The sequence below is a fragment of the Cynoglossus semilaevis genome, chromosome 8, assembly GCF_000523025.1.
Source record: "Cynoglossus semilaevis isolate Cse_v1.0 chromosome 8, Cse_v1.0, whole genome shotgun sequence".
Lineage (NCBI taxonomy): Eukaryota > Metazoa > Chordata > Actinopteri > Pleuronectiformes > Cynoglossidae > Cynoglossus > Cynoglossus semilaevis.
In genome coordinates, this window is record NC_024314.1 from 13,089,732 (window position 1) to 13,111,796 (window position 22,065).

The following is a 22,065-nucleotide window of genomic DNA, read 5'->3' on the forward strand; positions in this document are numbered from 1 at the left end:
CCTAATTCCTGTCAGTCCTCCCTCCTCCTCCTATGCTCTCTCTACTGTGAGCAGATCATTAAAATAAGAAAACAGCTTCCTCATCATCCTCCGAACACCTGGGGGTGCGATTGTAATAAAACCATTATTGGTCCCACCATGGGTCGTCTCTCTGCTCCTCCACGAAATCTGGGAGCAAGTCGGCAAAATGAAAAGGGTTTCCAATGGCAACACTCTGAAACATGTGATTTCTATGTGTGTGTGTGTGTCACTCTGCTCTCTGTTGAGTTGGCTGTTGTGTAAAGCTGTGACACATGCGTCACTTTGTTTCCTGCGTCTCACAATATGAGATGTCTGCTTGTTAACGGCCTGATGTTGTTGTTAGCTCTCAGCCCTGACTGCTGTGAACTCTCACTCTGCTAATGGCTGTAGTGCTACAGTATGTAGTACAGTGTAGTACACGTAGACTTATTTTTTCAAATACAATCAATATAAATACCTGTGTGTGATTAACTAGGCTTGAATCTGAACGATAACAGCAGAACAAACCCTGAATGTTCTGGCCAAATTTGTGAATCCCTCTGAGTCTGTCATTCCACGTCTAATTTCCTACGTCGTTCTTTGTCCTGCAGGTCTCCTGACCCTGTGTGGCATCGGCCTCTACATCATCTACTCTTACGAGGCCTTGGCAGAGACAGAGAGGTTAGTGGGACCGGAGATCCTGGCCTACGTCAGCACCTCCTTCGGCTGGTCTGTGGGAATAGCCTGGCTCTCCTACGGCCTGGAGGTCCTGGCTGGAACTCTGCTGCTCGTTGCTGCACAGGTGGTGAGGAGGCAGTGCAACAGTCCCACCAGAGCCTGAACACAACCCCGGGTTGTGCAGGACCATCAGGGTGAACTGAAGTGTGCATGAGGGTGGATCTCCTCTGGACAAGGTAACCAGGATGTTCGGCTAATTTTGTTTTGTTTTTTAAAACGTAGAAAAAGACTGCTAATTTTGACACTTGGAACCCTCCTGTGGTGGGTGGTGATGTGGCTTCTTATGTCCTCCGAACATAACTCAGTGATTCTAACATCGCTGTTCTGATCCATGCTGAACTGAAATAAATTCTAAAAAACTACAAATCGTTTCATGTCCTAAAAAGTAACGCACATGTTTAACCTCACAAACAAAGAATGTGAATGTGTGTTAAATCTAAACGTTTGAAGTTTGGTGTCATATTGCTGTTTTTTCTATGTACATTAAACGTGACGTAAATGTTGGGTCAGAGTGACGCCTGCTGTCAGCCTTTCATTAGTGAATATTTTCGACATCTTTTCTGAATTTATGTTAATGTCATGATTCCCACTAGAACAGAAAGTTTGGTGCCTGTAAATGTTAAAGTAATTTACCAATACATTTTATGTTGTAGGCGATGTTCTTTAAGCTAATTCTCAGTTTTTTTGTTTTTTGCTAACATTTAGCTCTTCCTGAGCAAAATTCAGGTCATCTTCTGGGAAACTTTGCTTATTTTGCTAATTAGCGCAACATTTCTTGTTGAATTTTAATTGATTTGTTGCAGTATGTTAATATTTCTACTAAGCTACTTCTTAAAATATTGTATTATTAATAATATTGTTGTTGTTGTGCCAAAAACACCTAAGGTAAAATAATTAGAGAGATATCACAGAGGAATATGTATTTGGCTAACAGTTATCTAATCTGTAATCATTTACCTCACCATTAAATATAAAATGGACAAACATTTTTAAAATAAAAATGTGGCTCATTTGTGTGATGTGTTTTTCTAGAAAAATAACTATATTTCATAGAGGCTTTTAAACCTCATTATAACAGATTGAAGTAGATTTTTCTATTATACTAAAAACATATTTTCATCACTAAAGTCAGATACTGATTATTTATCACAGAGTGTGAGAGGAAAAAGGAAAAAGAGGATAAATGTTCCTCATCACTTCACCTTATTCCATCCTCACAGATTTTAACGTTTAACACCTGACTGGTGATAAATGTGATGCTGAATGTGTGATTCTTAAGACAGAGTGTGTGTTAGCAGCAGAGCGGAGCCCTGTGTCCACAGTACCTATACAGTGTCTGAAGGAAGTGAAAGGGAGCTTTTGTTTGTCTTTTTTGTCTTAAGAGTAACAGACTGCTCTCTGTGCCAGAGACTCATACGGAACTGAAAGTCACTTATGATTACCAAACAAACATTTTAGAATCTTTCTAAAGTAGTTCATCTTGTATATTTATATATGTGTGGTGAGGTGTTAACACCAAGGATAGAAGGAAACAGCAGATGCAGTAAACACTCTCCAATCAACACTTTCATTTGCTTTTCCGGTTCGACTCTGGAAAAAAAAAAAAACCTCTCACTTTAATCTTCATGATCATAATTAGGACTTATGACATAGCATAATGAAAGGCACTTTCAAAGAAAAACAAACCTCAAACAACTTCCTATTGGGTTTAGAATATGGCTCCAAAGTACATTTTGTAACACTGACATGATACACACAACCACATTCAGCATCACATTTATCAAGTGTTTCTTTTTTAAGCAGACCTTTGGTGATGCTGCAGAGCCACTTTGCAATGCATGTAATTGTAAGATGAATGACTTTCCTAGTGTTCATTTAACACTGCAAACCTGTGCCTTTCTAATAATGTCTTCTTACGTTAGCTGCACCGGTTTTGTGTACTTTTCTGCCACCAATAATGTCTTCTTACGTTAGCTGCACCAGTTTTGTGTACTTTTCTGCCAGACCTCCTTATGTAATACTACACTTACGTTTTGCAATATATCATGTGAAGTGAAAGTGAATTATTTGTCATTGTGACACAGCACACCACTGCACACAACCAATTGTGACCTCTGCTTTTAACCCATCACCAATGTGAACAGTAGGGGAGCAGTGTGTGTGGACGGTGCCATGCTCAGAGCACCTTAGTGGAAACTTGGCAGCTGGTGGACTAGAACCTTCCGGACCACTAAGCTTAACCTTAACCACTAAGCCGCCACTGCACATGTGCCCATGTGCTTATCTTCCAACCTCTTCCCTGAGCTAAAACTAACAAAGTGACAATAACATCATCTGTGGTAATGTTTTGTGGTAAAAGACCTTCTGTTTGATAATTTAGAGTTGTCCTGCTCTAAGCAGGAGTGCCAGATATTGCTGTCTGTGGCTTATTACAGGTGACTGTATTAAGAAGCACTTGTAGTAGTTAAAATGCTGCAGCCACGTGACTCATTTGCTTTCTAATGTGCTTTAGTGAAATTGTTTGTCTCTAATGTATTTTCGCAGGTTTACCTCTTCAGGTCCTGCAGTTTGACTCCACTGTGCTTTACAACCTCCCTGTTGTGCAGACAACAGACCTGTTTATCCTCCAGTAATCTCCCTCCGTACTGCTTCATACCAAACACACACACCCTCAACATCGGATTGTGTTATGGGAGGGTTTCTTCCCTGCCATTGAGTACGTGAGTGTGCGCGCGTGCACGTGAGACTAACTGCAACAAAACCACTCGCGATTTAAATCATAAACTGTACAATACTGTACTCTAGCGGCTAAATTTTGTAACTACATTTTGTTGTATCTGTCCATTCGCCAAACAGTCAAATTTATATTTCGCTTTAAGCCATATTATTGGCGTTACTTTTTATTTTGTTTTAATGCTTTACCAGTAAAAACGTAAATTCTCAATTTTGCCAGAGAGGTGGGTTTATACTTTTCTAATTCCTATTTGTACCTCTGGGGAGTTCCCTCCGGGGAACCGGAGGAGGGCGCTCCTTTGACCGGAAATGTCGTGGTTCTGCAGCAGCCTCTGAAGCAGTGGGCGTTTTTTATTCTCGTCTCAATCTCAACCATCTTGATTCCAAAGTTTTTTCCTCGACCTGGGTGTTGCCTCTCTGATTTACGACTCTGGAGCTTTCCGGTGTAGGGGAACGAAGACGTAATAATTCGGAGTACTTTTTAAAAACGCCACAATTTTAAACTTTACGTTGGCGAACCTTCGATGCTCGGTTACATTGTCTTTATTTAAACTGAACACTTAGCTTAGCTTAGCCAACCGTTATTTTTTCCAGAGGGGGAGAGAGGCCGGGAAAAAACACGGGAAAAAGCGTGGAAAGCGACGCCCAATGCAGGCCATTAAGTGTGTGGTGGTGGGGGATGGGTGAGTCAAATTCTTTTTAATTCTTTCTGTACTTGGGTCATTTTAAAGTCCATGTTTGGTCCTCGCGGTTGAATTGTTACTATTTAACTCCCGGCTGTGTTTGTTTGACCCAGTTAGCAACAGTTGGCTAGTCCTGGCTGTACATGCTAGCAGCGACAGCTGCTGTTGTTGTCGAGCCGCTCTGCGGTGCAACTGCTTCGGACACATTTATCCGTGGTGTCGCTGCGGTGTGACAAACATGTCCTCGCAAGGCTACTTTTTAAATAATGACCATATTATATGGAACGTCCATGTTATTAAAGGCTTAAAATGTATGCATATTCAAAACAAGCTTTCACAAGTGTTGAATAACTCTGTACCGGAGTAAAGATAAAAAGTTTATTCAAAACAGTGCTTGCATTTTATGGGTCAATAATGTAGCTCCATTGACAATTTTGAAAAAAAAATATTTAGGACTTCTTTTTATAAGGTCTGTGGGTATTTTGTAGTGAAATAATCGAAACTTATTTTTTGTTAGGGCCTCCAAGGTCTTTTTTATATGTAGCCTTAAGGAAACACGGTTTGAACCCTTGGATTTGAACTTTTTCTTCCCACCATTAAAAGAGATGGTTTAAATGAAGAGATGCCGCTTTTGTTTTTTTAATCTGCCTTTTGACCATCTTTTTGAACAGGGCTGTGGGTAAAACATGTCTTCTTATCAGCTACACCACCAACGCCTTCCCTGGAGAGTATATCCCCACAGTGTAAGTCACACACATACCCATCAGTAAATATCAGCTTAGATTTTGTGCTGGGTCTAAGGTCTGAAAATCTACCCTGTGTTCTTAACAGTTTCGACAACTACTCTGCCAATGTGATGGTTGATGGGAAACCAGTGAACCTGGGCCTGTGGGACACAGCAGGACAGGAGGATTACGACAGACTCAGACCTCTGTCTTACCCACAGACTGTATGTATACAAGCTTTTTGTGTCTCGTTCATTCTACTTGTTTCTGTTCACTGTCCTGCACAAAATAGCCAGACCATGTTAGCATGCACACTGTGTTTCACTTTGCCAGCCTTGATTGTTATTTATTCTCTGGCCTGTAATTCTTAAGACAGAGTGTGTGTTAGCAGCAGAGCGGAGCCCTGTGTCCACAGTACCTATACAGTGTCTGAAGGAAGTGAAAGGGAGCTTTTGTTTGTCTTTTTTGTCTTAAGAGTAACAGACTGCTCTCTGTGCCAGAGACTCATACGGAACTGAAAGTCACTTATGATTACCAAACAAACACCAAAGCAGAGTTCTATTTTAGAATCTTTCTAAAGTAGTTCATCTTATATATTCATATATAACAAATAATGAACTATGTAAACCTCTCTCCGTTTTTCCCTTTTTTCAGGATGTGTTCCTGATCTGCTTTTCACTCGTCAGTCCAGCTTCCTTCGAAAATGTTCGTGCCAAGGTGAGAAAAAGTTTTCTAACAACAACGTTGTCAATGCACGGCCGAGATAACTGTAACGTGTTTTCTTTATATATACTCTGGATAGTAAGTCTTTAACATCAAGTTTTAAATTCTTCTCAATCTTGAAGGAGCCGTTTCACAAAGGATGTAATGAAAAAAAGTGTATAGTCTTTGCTGTCTACAAGTGAGCAATACAAACAAAGACAACATTAGAGTCTGGAATGCTGCTGCTTTGATTCAGCTCTATGTAGATGTTACTTTCTTAGTGCTATTGCTATTTGAAAGTACAATTCCCTGCCTGTGTTTAAATGGTTTCAAAAACGATAATTAACAAAATAATTACAACACAAACCTTTTTTATGGTATGTGTGTGTTTTAAAAAGGAAAAAAAGCCTTAATGTTTGTTACATTATATAAAAGGTTTTAATCATTTAATTTATTTTCTTGCAAAAAAGTTAAAAGATATTGATAAGTGTGTATTGCAGTTTGAGGGACTTCCTTAAAAGCCACATCATGTTAAGTTTGGAAAAGGTCCAGGAAACTGAAAAAGAAAGAATGCTGTGACAACACACCCAACATTCCACACACTGCACTGTCCTATTTGCTGCACACTGACTCTGTCCTCTTCCCCCTTGTCTTCAGTGGTATCCTGAGGTGAGACACCACTGCCCCAACACACCCATCATCCTGGTGGGTACCAAGCTGGACCTGAGGGACGACAAGGACACAACGGAGAAGCTGAAGGAGAAGAAACTCAACCCCATCACCTACCCTCAGGGCCTGGCCATGGCTAAAGACATAAGTCAGTTCATGCTTTTTTTTTTTTTTATTGTCCTATATGTTAATAGATTTGTTTTACATTATTATCTTTGGATTGAACTTTTTCTTTTTTTTTGGTAATGGTAGTAAGTAATACGGCAGTGTAAAGGCAATACAGAGACCAAAAACGTATTTGAAGTGGCCACATGTATTTGTATGTGATGTGTGTTTGGGGTGGGGGGAGCAGAGTTCAGAGTCCTTATAGCCTGAGGAACAATTAAAATAAACCGACTGTTTTCTAATAATTTATTTGCATTAATAAAAGTTATATAATACTTCCTAGCTTCATCCCTTCATAGCTGTTTTATTATAATTGTCCTTAAAAAAAGAATAGTCTTTATTGTCATTGTAACATGAGTGTACAACAAAATTGATTCATGTTGCTCAACCTTACAAGTCAATTTACTGCAAAGAACTATTTTGTTTGTAATTTGTTTTCAGTTGCATAATGTTAAGAGGTTCCTTCCACTTCCAGGTGCAGTGAAGTATCTGGAGTGCTCGGCTCTGACGCAGCGTGGCCTTAAGACAGTGTTTGATGAAGCCATCAGGGCGGTGCTGTGCCCCCCGCCTGTCAAGAAGAAGAGGAAAAAGTGCAGTATACTGTAGTGGAGAACCAGAGGGAGGAAGAAGAAACGGTTCCATTCAGAACTCACCCAAGTACATCACACGGAGAGGGGAAAAAAATCACAATGATGATGATGATTTCTGGGATTCCCATTGAAATCATTTGCTAAAAAATCTCAGATTTCACATAGAAATGTAAAAGCCTCCTGAATTCAGGCTTTAGTTTGACATCGTTTCCTGCGAATTAATCGTTAATTCAGCACAATTTTAACTCGGTCCCTTACTCACAAGCCAGAATTCCCGCTGCCTTGATAAAGAATTTTTGAAAAGAAAATTCTCTCCTTTTTATTTTTAAAAACCTTACCCGTTTACATGCTATTTCTGAAGCAAAAAAGAAAAAAAACACTAATCTTGATTTGTTCTTCCATCAGTGCAGTTTTTTTAACACTCGGATGCCGCAAAGACTCACGTGTTGTAGCCGCTGGCAAATCGAAGCTAAACCAGCCGATAGTTAGACTGTGTAACATCTAGTTTTCTTCTCCTTTCTAGATTAAACTTGTCGCTCTCTTCACACTGTGCTTTGATCTTTCAGGCTGCGTTTATTCACTCATGTTGTTATTAACGGTGTTTAACCCTTTCCTTTCTACATCCTCCTTTTGCGTCATCATATGAAGTCTACGGGCCGGTGTATGAGCACTTGAAGGTTCTAACTCATATCAAATGTTTCCATGTTGATCAATGTAACAGGGAATGGTCAGCAAATTTTTCTTTTTCTTTCTTTTTCTTCTTTAATCGAGCGGTGATCAAACAGCTGCGGGAGTCAAATTATCACTGTAAATCTGAAGTCATGTGATCAGTGTTTCTGAAGGCACAAAAAGGAAGTGCACACTACTTTCATGCTAAATGTGGTTTCATTTTCATATAGTAATATGCTGATTTTTTTTAAAGCAAAAATAAATTCTTTGAAAAATCAGTATTCAGTATCTTCTGTTGCAACAATGGAAAAAAGAAACCAACTGTTGAAAAGCAAAAATAGAAGCTAGAGTTTTATTTTAATTACGTTCCAGGTTGACTCCTTGAATGGTATTTGGATCAAAGAGGAACAGAGTTTTAAAGTGTCACATTAACTAATTATAATAGGGAGGACTTTAATTAATCATTAGTCATCACAAGTAAAAAAGTTAGAGAACCATCTGTTCTGAGAAAAGGTCAAAGATGACTAAGCTATCACAAAAGCAGCTCAACATATAAAGATGGTAACAAATGTCACTGCTGTTCATCATTTCTTAAAGTATTTGCACAATTTAACTGTTAGTTGATTTCATTTGTGATTTGTGTAGATAAATCTGATGGATCCAACGTGAGCTCAGGATCTTTCAGCTTTCCACTGTTCATACATCAGCTTAGCAGAAACAGCATCTTCACAACCCATTCCTGGTGGGAAAAGAACCTTAAAATCAGTTTCATATGAAACCAGAAAAACCTGATTTTGGAGTTATGGAGAATCCATGGATCAGCCTTACCCAGAGATTTGAACACCGTCGTCTTCTCTCTCAGAGCAGGTTTTTTCCCACTGATGACTTCACCTATCTCTGCAAATACCTCCACCTAAACACAATCAAATATTTGTTTATACCACATCTACATTGAGTTAAACTGATACATTTGGTCATACGTTAGGTGACACAGCATTGTTGAAAGACAAAACAAAACAATTCCTTCTGATGTGTTATCTCCATATAACACTGCCCTGATCTATAAATTATTTTTAAGCCTATCCAAATTGACAGTTCATTTTGATTAAGTCCTACTATTAATTGGGGCATTGAAGTATTTATTAATGTTTATATAAAGGTATAAAGAAGTATTAGTTCATATTAATTTATCATGTTTTTATTAGTTGACCATTTGTGATGACCATTTAGCCACAGCTAACACCCTGTTTAGATTTCTTTTAGCTCACACTGTTCTTCTGGGAAAATGAAGAATTGCCAAAATGAACACTGCTGTTGAAGATGACCCCTGGTCCTGCCTTTAACTTTGATGACAAACACCCAGGAACTGACCCCAGAGAGAATGACATCACCAGACTCCTCCATGGCTCCGGCTCTACTGTCGACGTACAACACGGACTCCTTCATCAGCACGTCGTCCAACTCTCTATAATCAGGCCTGCAGGCTCCTACAGCTGCGCAGGAGGAGGGAGGAAGGAAGGAAGGAAGAAAAGAAGGAAGCTACAGTGTGAGTCAGTACATGATACACTGATACAAAAAACATCACCTGAAGAGAACTGTCACTATTTTACTCTCACTATTATGTTAACTCTATAATACAGGTTGAAAACCCACTCCTCTATTCAGAACCTGTCCTCAGATTATTAAAAAAAAAGAAAACAGTGATGTTGTGTGTTGTTGTAAACAAGGAGACCACGTGTACGGTGAACAGTCTCTATGAGTGAAGAAGTGAACTCAGAACAAAACCTTAAATGTGTAGAAACGAGCTGCTACCATTTGGGACATTCTCCTTCAGCTACTGTCTCACCAGAACCACTGATAAACAGCTTTAACCAACAAAATGTCATCATTTGTTTCCAATAATAATCTGAATAAGAATTCCTATCCAAAGACCTGGTCACGGCTCATCTCCTCACCTGCTACGTGGGCTCCTGGTTTGACCCACTGCCCAAACAGCACCGGCTCAGTGCATCTGGTCACCGTTATGATGACGTCTGCTCCTCTCACTGCCTCCTCTGCAGAACTGTAGACCTTCACTGGGCCACGGACTGACGTGCTGAATCTCTCAGCGTTGTCTTTTGATCTGCTCCAAACGCGGACCTAGGGCCAATGATGTTTGAATTGGAAGAGAATCGAATAATTTACTACAGATAAAAAAAGTCATCTTCTAACTCGATCACCTCTTTGAAGGGGAATATTTCCATAAAGACGTTGTAATGACTCAGAGCCTGTCTGCCTGTTCCCAGGATGGTCAGAACCTCAGCATCTGGACGCATCAAGAGCTGCATGATGGAAACACAGCATCAACAATGATTGGTAGGCGTCGGACTGAAGGCATCTCTGCCTTATTAGTTCCATAACATCCTAATAATGTTTCTACTTTATTACTAATACCACATTTTCAGTTCAGTCAACTTCCTGTTGATCAACCTTTCAGTCCCTGGAAAAAACACTTTCTGAATTATTTTTATTTTTTATTTTTTAAAGCTCTAGCTGAACCTTGGCAGAGATTGCAGAGACGGCAGCTGTCCTCATGGAGGTGATGACCTCTCCATCTATGACCTGTACAGAAGAATGTTAAGTCTTATGTTTTTTGTTTTTTTTTTGTTGCACAGATTCATGCAGATGTGTAGCAGATCTAACATGAGCTGTTCACTCACAGCTTTGACGTTCCCATATTCTGGATCCAGCAGCAGCACGGTGGACTGAACTCCTGGTAAAGTGGATCCAGGTTTTCTCTGGTAAAAGCAAACCACCTTCGTGCTCAGGATTCCATCGTTCTCCATGTAGGCCGGCATCAGGCCCATGACTCTGTCAGGTCAGACCAGTCTGTTACTCTTAAGCTGTGTGTGACTCAATCATCACTGTTTGAAGCTGAAAGCAGTTTCAGGTCTACAATCTGTTTGTAAACCTCTCACTCAGCTACACTGAAATCCATACAGACAATTGGTCTTATTTGTAACCTCAGTGTTTGATTAATTGTTTTAAATTCAATTTTAATTTTAGATTTACCTCAGTGACCCAAACTGACCACAAGAGGGAACAGCAGACCTCCGTCTGCCGTGTCACACCCGTAACTACCATTTTCTCTACGGATCGCAGACTTGTGCATATTTTTTGTTTAGGTCTGAATAACTTGCTAAAATAAACGTAAAGCTGCCATTTAAAATAAAAACCTCCAGGTTCTACAGTCCCGCTGCGGTCGTACCCAACATGTTTCTTCAGGGCCACGCTGCTACGAACAGGCTGCAGGACCTCAGCGGTGTCCCCGCCGGAGAACTTCGCCAAAGCCGCTTCTAAAAGCGGCATCAGTGCACCATAAGTGAGAAGGTGTTCCACACCAGAGCCCCACAAGAGAACCGGAGGTTCGGCCATTACGCATTGGAGTGTACCGGACAGGACCAGAAGCTTCTAACCGTCAGGCCAGGACTGAAAGTGAGTACAGAGTCATCGAGTCCAAGGGTTCAAAGTAAGCTGCGTTCAGGATCAGGAATTTCAATAGGTCACAGAGAAACCGGTCTGGAACATACTGTACGTAAGGCTTGTACAACTGTGACCATTTTAATACAGCAATTTAAGTGTCGTTCGTTTACTTGCTGAAAGAATATAATCCCACTAGGTTTTGAAAGATGTAGGATTCGTTATAAAAATTTTGAATAGAAAAAAAAAAGCATTGTCACTATTTTGGCACTTATAGGTGCAGTGATTTATCACAGCAATGTGATGTGGCTTGATTATATTTGATCCATCATGGATTCAATGGAACCATGTAGGCCACACTCCACTATTAATCGTAACGTACCCTGTAGGGTTTTCTAACCCTTTCTTTCTGTCTTATTTGGTTTACACAAAACCTTCCTGTAGCTAAATCTATCTGTTACACATCTGTATATCCTATATGTTTGTGGATGTTGGTGTAGCCAAGTCCTTTCACATTCATTTTGTCAACTAGTTCACCTTTGGGCAAAAAAGTAACAGAACACCAAAGGCAGCTTAGTTAAAAAAGGAGTTTATTGTGAATCAAGTGGTGCATCAGGGTCCTCCAAAATAAAAAAACATTCTTAAAAATAAAAAAGTCATTATTCACCATGTAAAACAACTCATTGATTCAAAAACAAAAACATTGGATTATTTTAATCCAATGTTTATCTAAGATGGAATAACTCTTCTCCTTTCTTCCTGAAGACTCTGCTCACATCAGTGCAGTCCAGCTCAGACCAACAGTCTCTCTATTGCCATCTGAACTGACTGGATCTGCGGCTTGAGTTGAGATCCCTCCTTTATGGTGACTGAGGTAGCAATGACAGGGCGGGACACCCCACAGGCTCGGCCCAGGGCCTGTTTGGAGCGAACAAAGACATAGGGGACATTCTTGTCTTCACAGAGCAGTGGCAGATGGAGAATGATCTCCAGTGGTTCAGCATCCGCTGCCATGACGATGAACTCGGCAATACCTCTGTTAAGAGATTTTGTGGCTGGAACAAGGAAAAAAAAAAAGTATTTTTCCCTAATGTTGACATTATGACTGAAGAAGTTCAAGCACCATATTATGCATCATGTTTTTTTTATAAAATAAAAACTCAATGCTGCAACAACTGCAAAAACATGTTGAGTGATCTTGTAAAGTTGTTAATAAAGTGCGTCCTCACCCTCGTTAGCTCCCTTCCTCAGCTGACTGTAGCTGGACGCCTGTTGCACCAGGTCCAGGATGGTTTTGGTCAGCGTGGCGTCGGCCAGAGGGTAAGCCTTTGGGTTTACTTGAGCTTCGGTCTGAAAACGGCAAATAACGTTTTAGTAGTCAAGACAAATTATGATTGTGAGCTTATTATATCTAAAATACATTAAGAACCGTTTCAAGCTAGTTGTACTGCGCATTTCTATGTCCCCAGCATGTATGAGCAGTTAGCTACTATGTTAGCATAATAGTGAACACTCACCATTTTTTACCAGTTTTCCTGTTCTCTGCCCTCTCGGCGAAAAGCTTCACGGAGGAGTGACTTTTCCTTCTTACTTGAGTTTAAAAACGGAGCGAAGGAAGTTTTTTTTACAGCTTTTAGCAAAACGTTTTATATACTGCGGAGTCTCAGAGTTGGTGCAAATGCAGTCACTTCAAATTAAACGTTCGCCACACGTGTAAATGGACGCGCATGCGTTAAAGATGAGAAAGACCGGAAGTAGTAGTCTTGTCGGTTGTACTGTTATCAAGAGACAGAAATCAACACATTAAAGTGAACTTATTGGCAGTGGATCTTAATAATTTAAATATGCAATAAACGAAATACTACTTCCAATGTTGAATACAAATATAATGTTAAATATTTTAACAAATCCAGAGGGTAACTTTTTGTATTACTTACAAAATAATAAATTACTACCTAAAATTGTTACACGTGTTACTAAGTCTGTTTACCTTGTGTTAGTGTTATCAGTTATATATGTATGTATATATAAACGGACTTATATATATTATATTATACAAGAATACAAAATAAATAACTTGATGCGAACGGAAAACGTAGTTCTTTGCAAAGCTTTGTCAATAAAATAGCAGTATGTGAGCACACTTTATATTTATTAAGGGTATAAAATCATTTACATTAATATGATCTACACGGAATAAAATTCGAAAAGTAATAATACAAGATGGTCAAACGAAGGGAAACAAGATCCGCGGAGAAAATTGTTTGGGCTTTTTTTTTTTTTTTTTTTTTTTTTGTGTCAAAGAATAGACTCGCAAACTCTAAGATTATTTATCATGTCTCATCTGATTCGAGTAAAATTCCTTTTCCTGGTAACTGACATGCTTCACTCCGCGAGAGGGCAGTCGTACTGGGACTGCTCCTTGTAGCACACTAATATATTTCGAGCGAAGTACAGCAGGACCTCGCGGGGCATGCTGGGTAGGGCACATTGAGCAGCGGCCATATTTATTTCATCGTCCGATTTGAAGGAGAGAAGGGAGATGAAGGGGATTCGGGGAATCAGTCAGCTGACAGTAAGAAAGAATATTGTAATTTATGAAGTATATTTTATGATAGTAGAATATTAGGACCAGCCGTTCGGAGTTTATTTGTTTAAAAAAAGAGTGCGAATGCCGGTGTCACGGCAGGTCAAGCTGTGAAGAAACACAGGAAGAAGCTGATCCAAGCGTGATTTTAGCCAATTTTAACAGTAAATTATGCACCAATTGGCAGCTTTGAAATAGTAATATCAGCCCATTTACCCAAGTCAATGAACTACTATGACCCAAGCTTTAAATGTGAAGTGAAGAGCATACTGCTCGTGTTAGCATCATAACCTCCTCAGCTGATGTGGCTAACGTTTGTTGTCTATTAGATAACTCTTAGAATATTATAAATGTACATGTAGTAAACTTAAGCTAATCAAATATAGGTTATATTGTTTATTTTTTAAAGAGGATGTAGGAAGTTTACGTACGTTTTTGAATAACGAGCAGATTTTCAAAGTAAACGCCCCCGTGGTTTTTAGAACGTAAATTTTCACTTTTCAAGTCATTTAAGCAATAAATTCACCCTTTAATAAACATTATTGAAAACATTTTAAAATCTTAATATGTAAAACGATTCCTCTAAATAATTGACTTAAAACCTAACCTGAAGTAAATTTGATAGCTGTGTTGTATAAAATGAGTTACTTCCTATGTCATGTTATTAGAAACCATTTTTTAATGTTTTGTGTTTCATTGTTTTTTCCAGTCAAGACTCTATGGAGCCCAGGCTGCACGTTACGTGGATGCAGCTTTTAAGTTTCAGCCACAGGATGTGCAGGTCAGTGCTGAGTTTAGAGTCTTATACAGCTGCCAGAAATGTGAATGCCCTGATGAATTTGTGTTGGAAAAAGTTCTCAAAAAAAATCATACCCTGTGATATCATAAATTGACCAAAAAAAAAAATGGCTGAATGGCAGAAATGGCTGAGCACACTTGTCTCTAACATCTTTGTTCTTCTTTGCAGGTGACCAAACTGTCCAGTGGTCTGGTCATCGCCTCACTCGAGAACTATTCTCCTGCCTCCAAGATCGGAGTAGTTGTTAAGGCTGGCTGTCGTTATGAAACACCTGAGAATCAGGGAGTCACTCATCTGCTTCGCCTGGCCTCCAACCTGGTAATACACTAAATAAAATATTGAATAATATATAAAATATACAATATATTTCAAATGTGACAAAAACTGTACAGAATAAACAAACCTGTTGGTGTATGTCATTTTACTTTTCTAGACAACCAAAGGAGCTTCAGCTTTTAAGATATGTCGTGGTGTTGAGGCCGTGGGAGGTAGTCTGAGGTCAGTCACTGCAGAGAGAGAGGCTCATTAAAAATGTCTGCACACAGGTTATTGTTTTTCTAATCTTAAATTTTATTTTCCTGCAGCGTGGCTTCAACCAGAGAAGACATAATATACAGTGTCGACTGCCTGAGAGATGACTTGTAAGTATTTGTGATGCATTTGCAAGGTTTCCAAAATGTCTCCTGCGACAGCTCTGCTTAGCATTATAGAATGTATGAGGTTATTAAAGCCACACCCTGCATCTTCTTCAATATTGTGGTGCTAAAGCAGAACTGTGTTTAAATGCCACATATTAATGTGAAAATTACCATACGGTATGCTTCAAAGTGAATAAGAAGATGTGAAATACTCCAATAACTGCTGGAAGCTGGTGCATCTTAGGTCTGGTGCAACAGCTCAAGCCTTACAAATCAAGTTAATTTGAAGGTGGCAGGTCAGGTGATTTTCTGTCTTTGATTATAACTGTGATTGTCCTGCAGTGATACAGTGATGGAGTATTTAATCAACGTGACAACTGCTCAGGAGTTTCGCTCCTGGGAGGTGTCAGATCTCACACCCAGAGTGAAGATGGACAAGGCTCAGGCTGCATTAAACACTCAGATAGGTCTCTCATCACACCTCACATCATGACTCCAGTTTAGGTTCAATGTTACAGCACTGCAGACAGCAAGTGTCTCAACTTTGTCTCTTTTTCCAGCCGTCACTGAAGCTCTGCATGCAGCTGCCTACAAGAACGCCCTCTCTAACTCTCTGTACTGTCCAGACCACATGGTTGGAAACATCCAGTCTGAACATGTGAGTAATGCACTTCTTCTAAAAAAGTGATAGTGTGACAATTATTGTGTTTTCATTTTTAACCGTATCCTTTTTTTCTCTGCAGCTGCACCAATTCGTCCAGAACAACTTCACTAGTGCTAGAATGGCTCTTGTGGGTCTGGGTAAGACATTTGTCCCTTCAGTTAGATGATAGGTAAAAGTTGACTACGATGATGTCAAGAACGTCAGAGTTGACAAACTATTCCACCTATTCCACAGGTGTTGACCACGGTGTTCTGAAGCAAGTGGGAGAACAGTTCCTTAATATCCGCAGTGGAGCAGGAACTTCTGGGACCCAAGCTCAGTATCGTGGAGGTGAGCTGTACCAACGAGTTTCATGTTGGTTACAGACACGTGTGTACTGCAATTTGATTTTTTTTAATATCTCCTGCTGACCTTTATCAGGTGAGGTGCGTCTGCCCAGCACCAGCAGTTTGGTCCACTCAGCTGTGGTCAGCCAGTCAGCAGCAACCGGAACCAGTGAAGCTCTGGCCTTTGCTGTCCTGCAGCATGTCCTGGGAGCCGGTTCATATGTGAAGAGAGGTTACAGCAGCACTAGCAAACTGATCCAGGGTGTTTCCAAGGTCACTGCTGACCCATTTGATGTAAGTTGCTACATAATAATAGAGTAAAAGGCCGGATTTTTGGACATCTCAATAAATTTTATTTTACCATCTTCTATAACAGGTCAGTGCTTTTAATGCGAGCTACAGTGACTCTGGCCTTTTTGGAGTCTATACTGTCTCCCAGGCTTCACAGGCTGGTGATGTGAGTTCACTTTGACATTGTCAGCAGTCTTTTCTTCAAGTCATCATAGAATTCGTTTAAGTGTGTTGTTGTGACCCATGTTTGAATTTCAGGTGATTAAAGCTGCTCTGGCTCAGGTCAAGGCTGTAGCTGACGGTGGAGTGACTGCTGCTGACCTCACTCGTGCAAAGTAAGAAATAGAGAACACACAGATTTAGTTGGTGGATCTTTTTGTGTCATTTGTAAAATAATTCATGAAAAATATTAACAGAAGTTCAGGTACCCCCCCATAAAACACTGTATTTAAAACACTTGCAAATGTAGCAAAACACAGCTTATGATGTCCAAATACAAAGCCTATAAAACGTTTACGCTCTAAGATGCTTACCCAGATGAATCATTTGTGATTTTTTTTTTTTTTTTGGAAATTATATGTTGTGTTGTCAACAATATTTGCAAAATGAATTTCTGCAACAATAATATAAAATCTCAAAGAATAAAAAAGTCCAAAATACTTAAGGTATGTCCGATAATATCAGCCGACCGGTAATATTGGCCAGATATTAGCATAAATATGCATAATATCTGTAAGAACTTTATTGTTTTTTCCTCTGATAATGAAAACCCAATAATGGGATTTCTTGGTTTGGCCAAATGTATGCTCTAAAAATTGTTTTCACCCATCACCTGAGTGAGCAGGCAACACTTAATTTTCTTAACCACTATATCGGTATTAGTTGATATCGAAACCAGAAAATAGGTGTTTGGACAATATCGGCATATCGGGATATTGGCAAAAAGTTATTATCAGAGATCCTTACTCAAAATGCATCACAAAAAATCCTAAATAATGTAACGTGTGTATAGTGTGTATAATTATAAAATTATAAAAGTGTGTAAAACATCATGACATCATTTGCAGGAAACTTAACACAAAATAACTTTTGTGGAAAAAAAAAAAACCTCTAAAATCACCTTGAAATGCAAGATTATGGCCTAAAATGTTTGCCCAGATAAATCATCTGTGTTAAATTTCTCAAAAGATCCTGTGATGTCAAAAACTGACAAAAAACACATACTGTGACTAAAAAAAATATTAAGCACTAAAAGCAGCTTGAGTTGATATTGTGTCGGCCTGTATTTACCCTCTGTCACTGACAGACTTCACCAACAGCTGTCGGTTGCTGTAAAATGTAAAATAAAGTTGGTTGTTGTTTGAATCTCCCCTGGTCTTTGACCCCTGATTGTGGTAACTCCAATTCTTCCGTGTGTTTGTGGTCAGGGCACAGCTGAAGGGTCACATCCTGATGTCTCTGGAGACTTCTGAGTCTCTGCTGGAGGCCATGGGCAGCCAGGCTCTGACGCAGGGTTCCTACTCCTCACCTGAAGAGGTCACCAAAAGCATCGACAACGTGTCTTTGACCGATGTGGCCAACGTAAGGCAGCAGTGACTTGATCGACTTTTAATCAAATGAAAAGCATGCTGTGTTATTAATATTGTCACCACTGGTTTTTCATTTTATTTCCAGGCTGCAGGTACATTTATATCAGGAAAGAAGACCATGGCGTCCTGTGGAAACCTCGTCAAGACCCCCTTCCTGGATGAGCTCTAAAGCCCCACCCATTGGCAGCCAGGCTCAGTTTTCTTTACAGTCTTTATCTGTAGTCAGTGTTCTGGTTCTGACAGTGAATAATGTCACCACAATACTCTATCACTGTACGTGTTAACTAAGGTGTCTGTTCAGCTGAGTCTGCTCCGATCATGTGACCATGTCAACTGTATAGCAGATGTAAAATAATAAACTCTATCAACCTCACATACACCTGGGATCACTCACCTTGTGGTTGTTGAAGTGGTGTTAAATTCTTACATATCCAACCATGATCTCTTGTTTCTCGTTGTCTTTAAATCATGGCAATTACCAAATCAATTCAATTGTTTTTGACAATTACAATAAGATTTCTGCTGAATTCAGTTTTGTCGTAAACCGTGAGCAGTAACAGTGGGTTTGCAGGTTTGATTCCCCCTCATCCATAGTCTTTAGTCCAGTTAAGAACTTTCAGTGATGAAACTCCAACTGTGCCGCCGCCTAATGAACGAATAACATGACAGTGAATCTTCTCCTGGATGTGAGGATGTTGTTGTTCTGAAAATGCTAACAAAATGTCCCTTTTTATTTTCCATATTTGTCATTTGTCCCATTCTTACAAAAAAGAAAATATTCATAAAAGTACAGAAATAGTCTCTTATTTGTCAGAAGCAAAATAACAGAAAGTGACTGTAACTTTCAAATTGTATAAAAAATAATAAAACAGTAAAACCTTTAAAATGTTTTAAACTGTTGACATTGTCAATAGATTGTTGTCCCTCCACCGCTGCTATTATTGGTTCTTTATTTACCACCTTGTATTAACTCAGGGTTTTGTGATGGATTACCTCCGTCTTAACGTTTGTTGTCTTCAGTCCACCTGTCTTCAGTCCACCTGTCTCCCCTGCAGTACACATGGACTGTTTATTCTCCACTTATTCTCCACTTTCACTGATTTTCATGTAACTAAAAGTAAAACATCAAACACCCCTTTCTCTTTTTTAATCAAAAAAGACAAACTGACTTTTTATGATTTTTTATACATATTTGCTTTCATTGTTTATAGGAATTTCTCTGAGGATTTCTTTTCCTAAAGTCATAACATCATTTTGACACCCCAAGAGTTTGTTGTTGTTTGTCTTTTGTAGAAAATATTTATCTGGGTTCGTAATTGTGGATTTAAACACGCATTTTTAGCAGTTTTTTAATTTTAGGATTGTTATAAGCCATAAGGCACAGATTTTACCCAGTGCTGGCCCTTTTAAAGCATAAACTTGCATGTTACTGCGTTTTTAGGGATTTTTAAAATATTTTTCACAAAACTGTTCTTTTCTTGGTTTCTGAGAATTATTTTCAAACAGGAGAGGCCTAATTGAAGGTTTTTGCAGGTTTCTATATATATATATATGTATATATATATATATGGGGTCTATATTTCGCCGTGAGCACCGCGAGTGCTCAGATGACGTCACACTCCGGTGACCCGCACACCTGCACCTGCTTTAATTAATCAAAACTTCAAAGAAGACAGTACCACCAATCGAAGCCGAGAATCGTAAATACTCTATACTGTATCAAAATGAAAGATGTTGGACAACGACATCCACACCGGAGAGGTGAGTCACAGTGTTGGAGAATTGTTGCCATGAGTGGCGTTTACATGACAGAAAACAGGTCCGTAACGCTAATTGTATACGTTCCGCTGCCACCAGCTACTGGCTAGAAATACACAATATTTACATACGACTACATAGTGGTACAGGGATGTTACAGGTGTATCGTTGACCACATAACCATAATATTACAGGTTTATCAGGTTACCATTACACTGCGTTTGAGGGAGCGGAAGGCGTTCAATTAAAGTAGGCTTAAAAGATGCCATTAGACCCAGAGCAGTTAAACAGTACGGTTGCAGAGTGAACACTTTTAACTCTTTCCTCAATTTTACCAACCACATAATAGATTATCATTGTTCTTTTTACAGCCACGTGCATGTTTTAACAGCGCCCCCCTCAGGTATGTGTGTTTGAAATGCACCATGGCACGTAATGTCAAAATATAAATCATCATATTTTCGGGGGAAATTGTTTTTTTCATGTTGCTCCTAACCTCTTCCAAGCAACATTTCATGCTGTCAAATGTGCAACTCTGCCACAAGGGGTCACTGGTGTAACAGTCAACGATCGTGTGTAAAAATGATTTAGTAATGTATTTATATGTTCAGTTTCAAGTGCAAAACTTGTGTTTGTGTTACGTTTCCGTGTAAGAATTCCATAAACTTTCAACATTAAATATTTGCTATCCTGCTGACAATAGAAGGCATAGAGACATGAGACTTGACTTTATTTTTCACAAATGAAAATGCACTCTCCTTACATTCCTTTCTTTCCTCATTTCTTACGTGAAGTTTCAGTTTTAGATAGTCTTAAACTTTTTATTTCAAGAGTCTTTGCGTTTTATGATTGGGTTTTATGACATTTTTGCCCTTTATAAAACAGGAAGAAGGGACTTGAGAAATAAACTCTCAGAGGGGAAATGTGACATTCAGACCGGCCCCAGGTCATGGTTTAACTCATTTGTAACTCTAAGTGAAAGTTTAATTTTTTAAATTTATAGTGTCCCACCAGTACAACCTACACAGAAACACATTTCTCACTGTTGAACATCCATATGCACATTTGGTTAAAGGTTGCAGCGGAGCATCAGCATCACTAGACATGACACTGAGGATGTGACTGTGTGTGAAGGTACCAGTGACAGAGGACCAGAGCACACCAAACTGTTTAAATGTTAACAATGTCTAAAACTAGTGTCTGCCCTGACATGAACCCTACCACTAATTAAGAAGAAAAGGTGTGTGCGTGTGTGTTTATTATATAATTGAAGTGTACAGTGTGATTGGCCACCCCGTGTGTGTTCCCAGCACCCTGGTGTGTCTTGCAGCCTGAGCCCCATGAGTTATTGACCTTTGGTGAGCAGACGAGCTGCTGTCACTAATTGTTTACCACCACATCCTGTTTCTTCACCGTGAATGTTTTATTTTAAAAAAATCAACAGCTCAGCAACAGTTCCAGTGATGCTCCATGTTTATGGCTTTTAAGGTTGTTTATTTCTATTTGACTTTGTTCTACAGCATTGTCCTGTAGATGGGATAAATATCTATCCATTCTTGTATGTGCAGTTATACTATAAAAACATATTTTGATGAGTAATACATGGTGTATTACTCATCATTTCTGCCCAGGTAAGACTTCCTGTCTTCTAGGACACTACCTCCTCCACTAAGACCCAAATCCTCCTCCCCTGTGTGTTTTGACCACGCCCTCTCTGTGTAAACAAGGGTAAATAAATAGGGTCAAATGTCAAAAGACGGAGAGGCTTTTCTGGCAGGAGAAAGGAATAAAATCGCCCAAAAAACTGAAATAAAAGGAGAGAAATGAACACGGAGACGATTAACAACTTACTTCCCATCACCTCTCCTCACCCAATTAACTTTCCTAATAAATCACCCAATCTGGCGGTCGGTGACGTCAGATTACTACAACCAATCCAGATCCTCGTTTCCTCTCTTTCCTGTTAATTATCTTTCCTTGCAGTCGCTGTCCTTTCAGCACCACCTCACTGTGCACCCTGCCTGCTCCAGGAATAGTCTGTTTAAACTCAGTCACATTACCAGGGATTACCCTCACCTGTGTTCACCCTTCATCCGATTTTCTGCTCAGAATTTTCTCGACGTCGTACTGCTCAGATATGCAGCCACACAAAAGTGGCTGAAAGCGATGTTTTTTTTTTCTTTTTTCACCCGTTCACGGCGCGCTTTTACGCCCCAAACTCCAGAGCGACTGTAGCCAAAGAGAGTCGATGTTTTGATTTCAACCACGGCCCAGCTGTTA

The 22,065-nt window shown here is 39.5% G+C and overlaps 6 protein-coding genes across 10 annotated transcripts in view; 4 read left to right on the plus strand and 2 right to left on the minus strand.

Annotated features, from left to right (window-relative positions):
• LOC103382360 (transmembrane protein 235-like) overlaps nucleotides 1-1,707 on the plus strand; it is a 5,390-nt gene extending 3,683 nt beyond the window's left edge. Inside the window, exon 4 of the mRNA XM_025057393.1 lies at nucleotides 612-1,707. Coding sequence (XP_024913161.1) covers nucleotides 612-841 — 230 coding nt within the window. The 3' untranslated portion in view covers nucleotides 842-1,707. The remainder of the gene's footprint in view (nucleotides 1-611) is intronic.
• The window catches only part of rac1a (Rac family small GTPase 1a), a 28,254-nt gene extending 20,870 nt beyond the window's left edge, over nucleotides 1-7,384 (plus strand). Inside the window, exons 2-7 of the mRNA XM_008315123.3 lie at nucleotides 4,112-4,154; nucleotides 4,826-4,897; nucleotides 4,986-5,103; nucleotides 5,534-5,596; nucleotides 6,239-6,398; nucleotides 6,891-7,384. Of these exons, the coding sequence (XP_008313345.1) occupies nucleotides 4,120-4,154; nucleotides 4,826-4,897; nucleotides 4,986-5,103; nucleotides 5,534-5,596; nucleotides 6,239-6,398; nucleotides 6,891-7,021 (579 nt within the window). The 5' untranslated portion in view covers nucleotides 4,112-4,119 and the 3' untranslated portion in view covers nucleotides 7,022-7,384. The remainder of the gene's footprint in view (nucleotides 1-4,111; nucleotides 4,155-4,825; nucleotides 4,898-4,985; nucleotides 5,104-5,533; nucleotides 5,597-6,238; nucleotides 6,399-6,890) is intronic.
• A 628-nt stretch (nucleotides 7,385-8,012) lies between these two features.
• On the minus strand, nucleotides 8,013-11,163 carry crym (crystallin, mu). Its single transcript, XM_008315122.3, has 8 exons — nucleotides 10,922-11,163; nucleotides 10,374-10,524; nucleotides 10,213-10,275; nucleotides 9,894-9,995; nucleotides 9,630-9,813; nucleotides 9,046-9,167; nucleotides 8,503-8,587; nucleotides 8,013-8,413 (listed from the first exon to the last, which is right to left on the minus strand). The coding sequence occupies exons 1-8, from the start codon at nucleotides 11,086-11,088 to the stop codon at nucleotides 8,346-8,348; spliced, it is 942 nt and encodes a 313-aa protein (XP_008313344.1). The 5' UTR covers nucleotides 11,089-11,163; the 3' UTR covers nucleotides 8,013-8,345.
• A 543-nt stretch (nucleotides 11,164-11,706) lies between these two features.
• On the minus strand, nucleotides 11,707-12,877 carry snu13b (SNU13 homolog, small nuclear ribonucleoprotein b (U4/U6.U5)). The gene is made up of 3 exons (XM_008315121.3): nucleotides 12,651-12,877; nucleotides 12,363-12,483; nucleotides 11,707-12,188 (listed from the first exon to the last, which is right to left on the minus strand). Exons 1-3 carry the CDS (start codon nucleotides 12,651-12,653, stop codon nucleotides 11,926-11,928), a joined length of 387 nt encoding a protein of 128 aa, XP_008313343.1. The 5' UTR covers nucleotides 12,654-12,877; the 3' UTR covers nucleotides 11,707-11,925.
• Nucleotides 12,878-13,565: 688 nt separating this feature from the next.
• uqcrc2b (ubiquinol-cytochrome c reductase core protein 2b) lies at nucleotides 13,566-18,913 on the plus strand. Its single transcript, XM_008315120.3, has 14 exons — nucleotides 13,566-13,708; nucleotides 14,430-14,501; nucleotides 14,688-14,837; nucleotides 14,953-15,017; nucleotides 15,104-15,160; nucleotides 15,500-15,624; nucleotides 15,718-15,815; nucleotides 15,901-15,958; nucleotides 16,056-16,151; nucleotides 16,242-16,441; nucleotides 16,524-16,604; nucleotides 16,697-16,773; nucleotides 17,866-18,019; nucleotides 18,113-18,913. Exons 1-14 carry the CDS (start codon nucleotides 13,676-13,678, stop codon nucleotides 18,194-18,196), a joined length of 1,350 nt encoding a protein of 449 aa, XP_008313342.1. The 5' UTR covers nucleotides 13,566-13,675; the 3' UTR covers nucleotides 18,197-18,913.
• Nucleotides 18,914-19,639: 726 nt separating this feature from the next.
• Nucleotides 19,640-22,065, plus strand: part of nptx2b (neuronal pentraxin IIb) — an 8,423-nt gene continuing 5,997 nt past the window's right edge. Inside the window, exons 1-3 of one of the 5 annotated variants that reach the window (XM_025057322.1) lie at nucleotides 19,684-19,788; nucleotides 20,157-20,188; nucleotides 21,417-22,040. Coding sequence is in view for 2 of the 5 variants with exons in the window: in XM_008315119.3 (XP_008313341.1) it covers nucleotides 19,759-19,788; nucleotides 20,157-20,188 (62 nt within the window). In the remaining 3 variants the exon portion in view is untranslated. Of the gene's footprint in view, nucleotides 19,789-20,156; nucleotides 22,041-22,065 lie in introns of all 5 variants that reach the window. The other 4 variants (XM_008315119.3, XM_025057321.1, XM_025057323.1 and 1 more) reach the window with 4 other exon arrangements.

What these genes read in the sequence shown, in the direction of transcription:
- crym (XM_008315122.3), bottom strand. Translation starts at nt 11,088, where the DNA reads ATGGCCGAACCTCCGGTTCTCTTGTGGGGCTCTGGTGTGGAACACCTT. An exon ending in TCTCTGCAATCTCTGCCAAG is followed by an intron (nt 9,996 to 10,212) that starts GTTCAGCTAGAG and finishes TCCATCATGCAG; the next exon opens with CTCTTGATGCGTCCAGATGC. An exon ending in GACGGTGTTCAAATCTCTGG is followed by an intron (nt 8,414 to 8,502) that starts GTAAGGCTGATC and finishes TTTTCCCACCAG; the next exon opens with GAATGGGTTGTGAAGATGCT.
- snu13b (XM_008315121.3), bottom strand. An exon ending in GAGGAAGGGAGCTAACGAGG is followed by an intron (nt 12,189 to 12,362) that starts GTGAGGACGCAC and finishes TCCTTGTTCCAG; the next exon opens with CCACAAAATCTCTTAACAGA.
- uqcrc2b (XM_008315120.3), top strand. Translation starts at nt 13,676, where the DNA reads ATGAAGGGGATTCGGGGAATCAGTCAGCTGACA. An exon ending in TTCAGCCACAGGATGTGCAG is followed by an intron (nt 14,502 to 14,687) that starts GTCAGTGCTGAG and finishes TCTTCTTTGCAG; the next exon opens with GTGACCAAACTGTCCAGTGG. An exon ending in GACTGCCTGAGAGATGACTT is followed by an intron (nt 15,161 to 15,499) that starts GTAAGTATTTGT and finishes ATTGTCCTGCAG; the next exon opens with TGATACAGTGATGGAGTATT.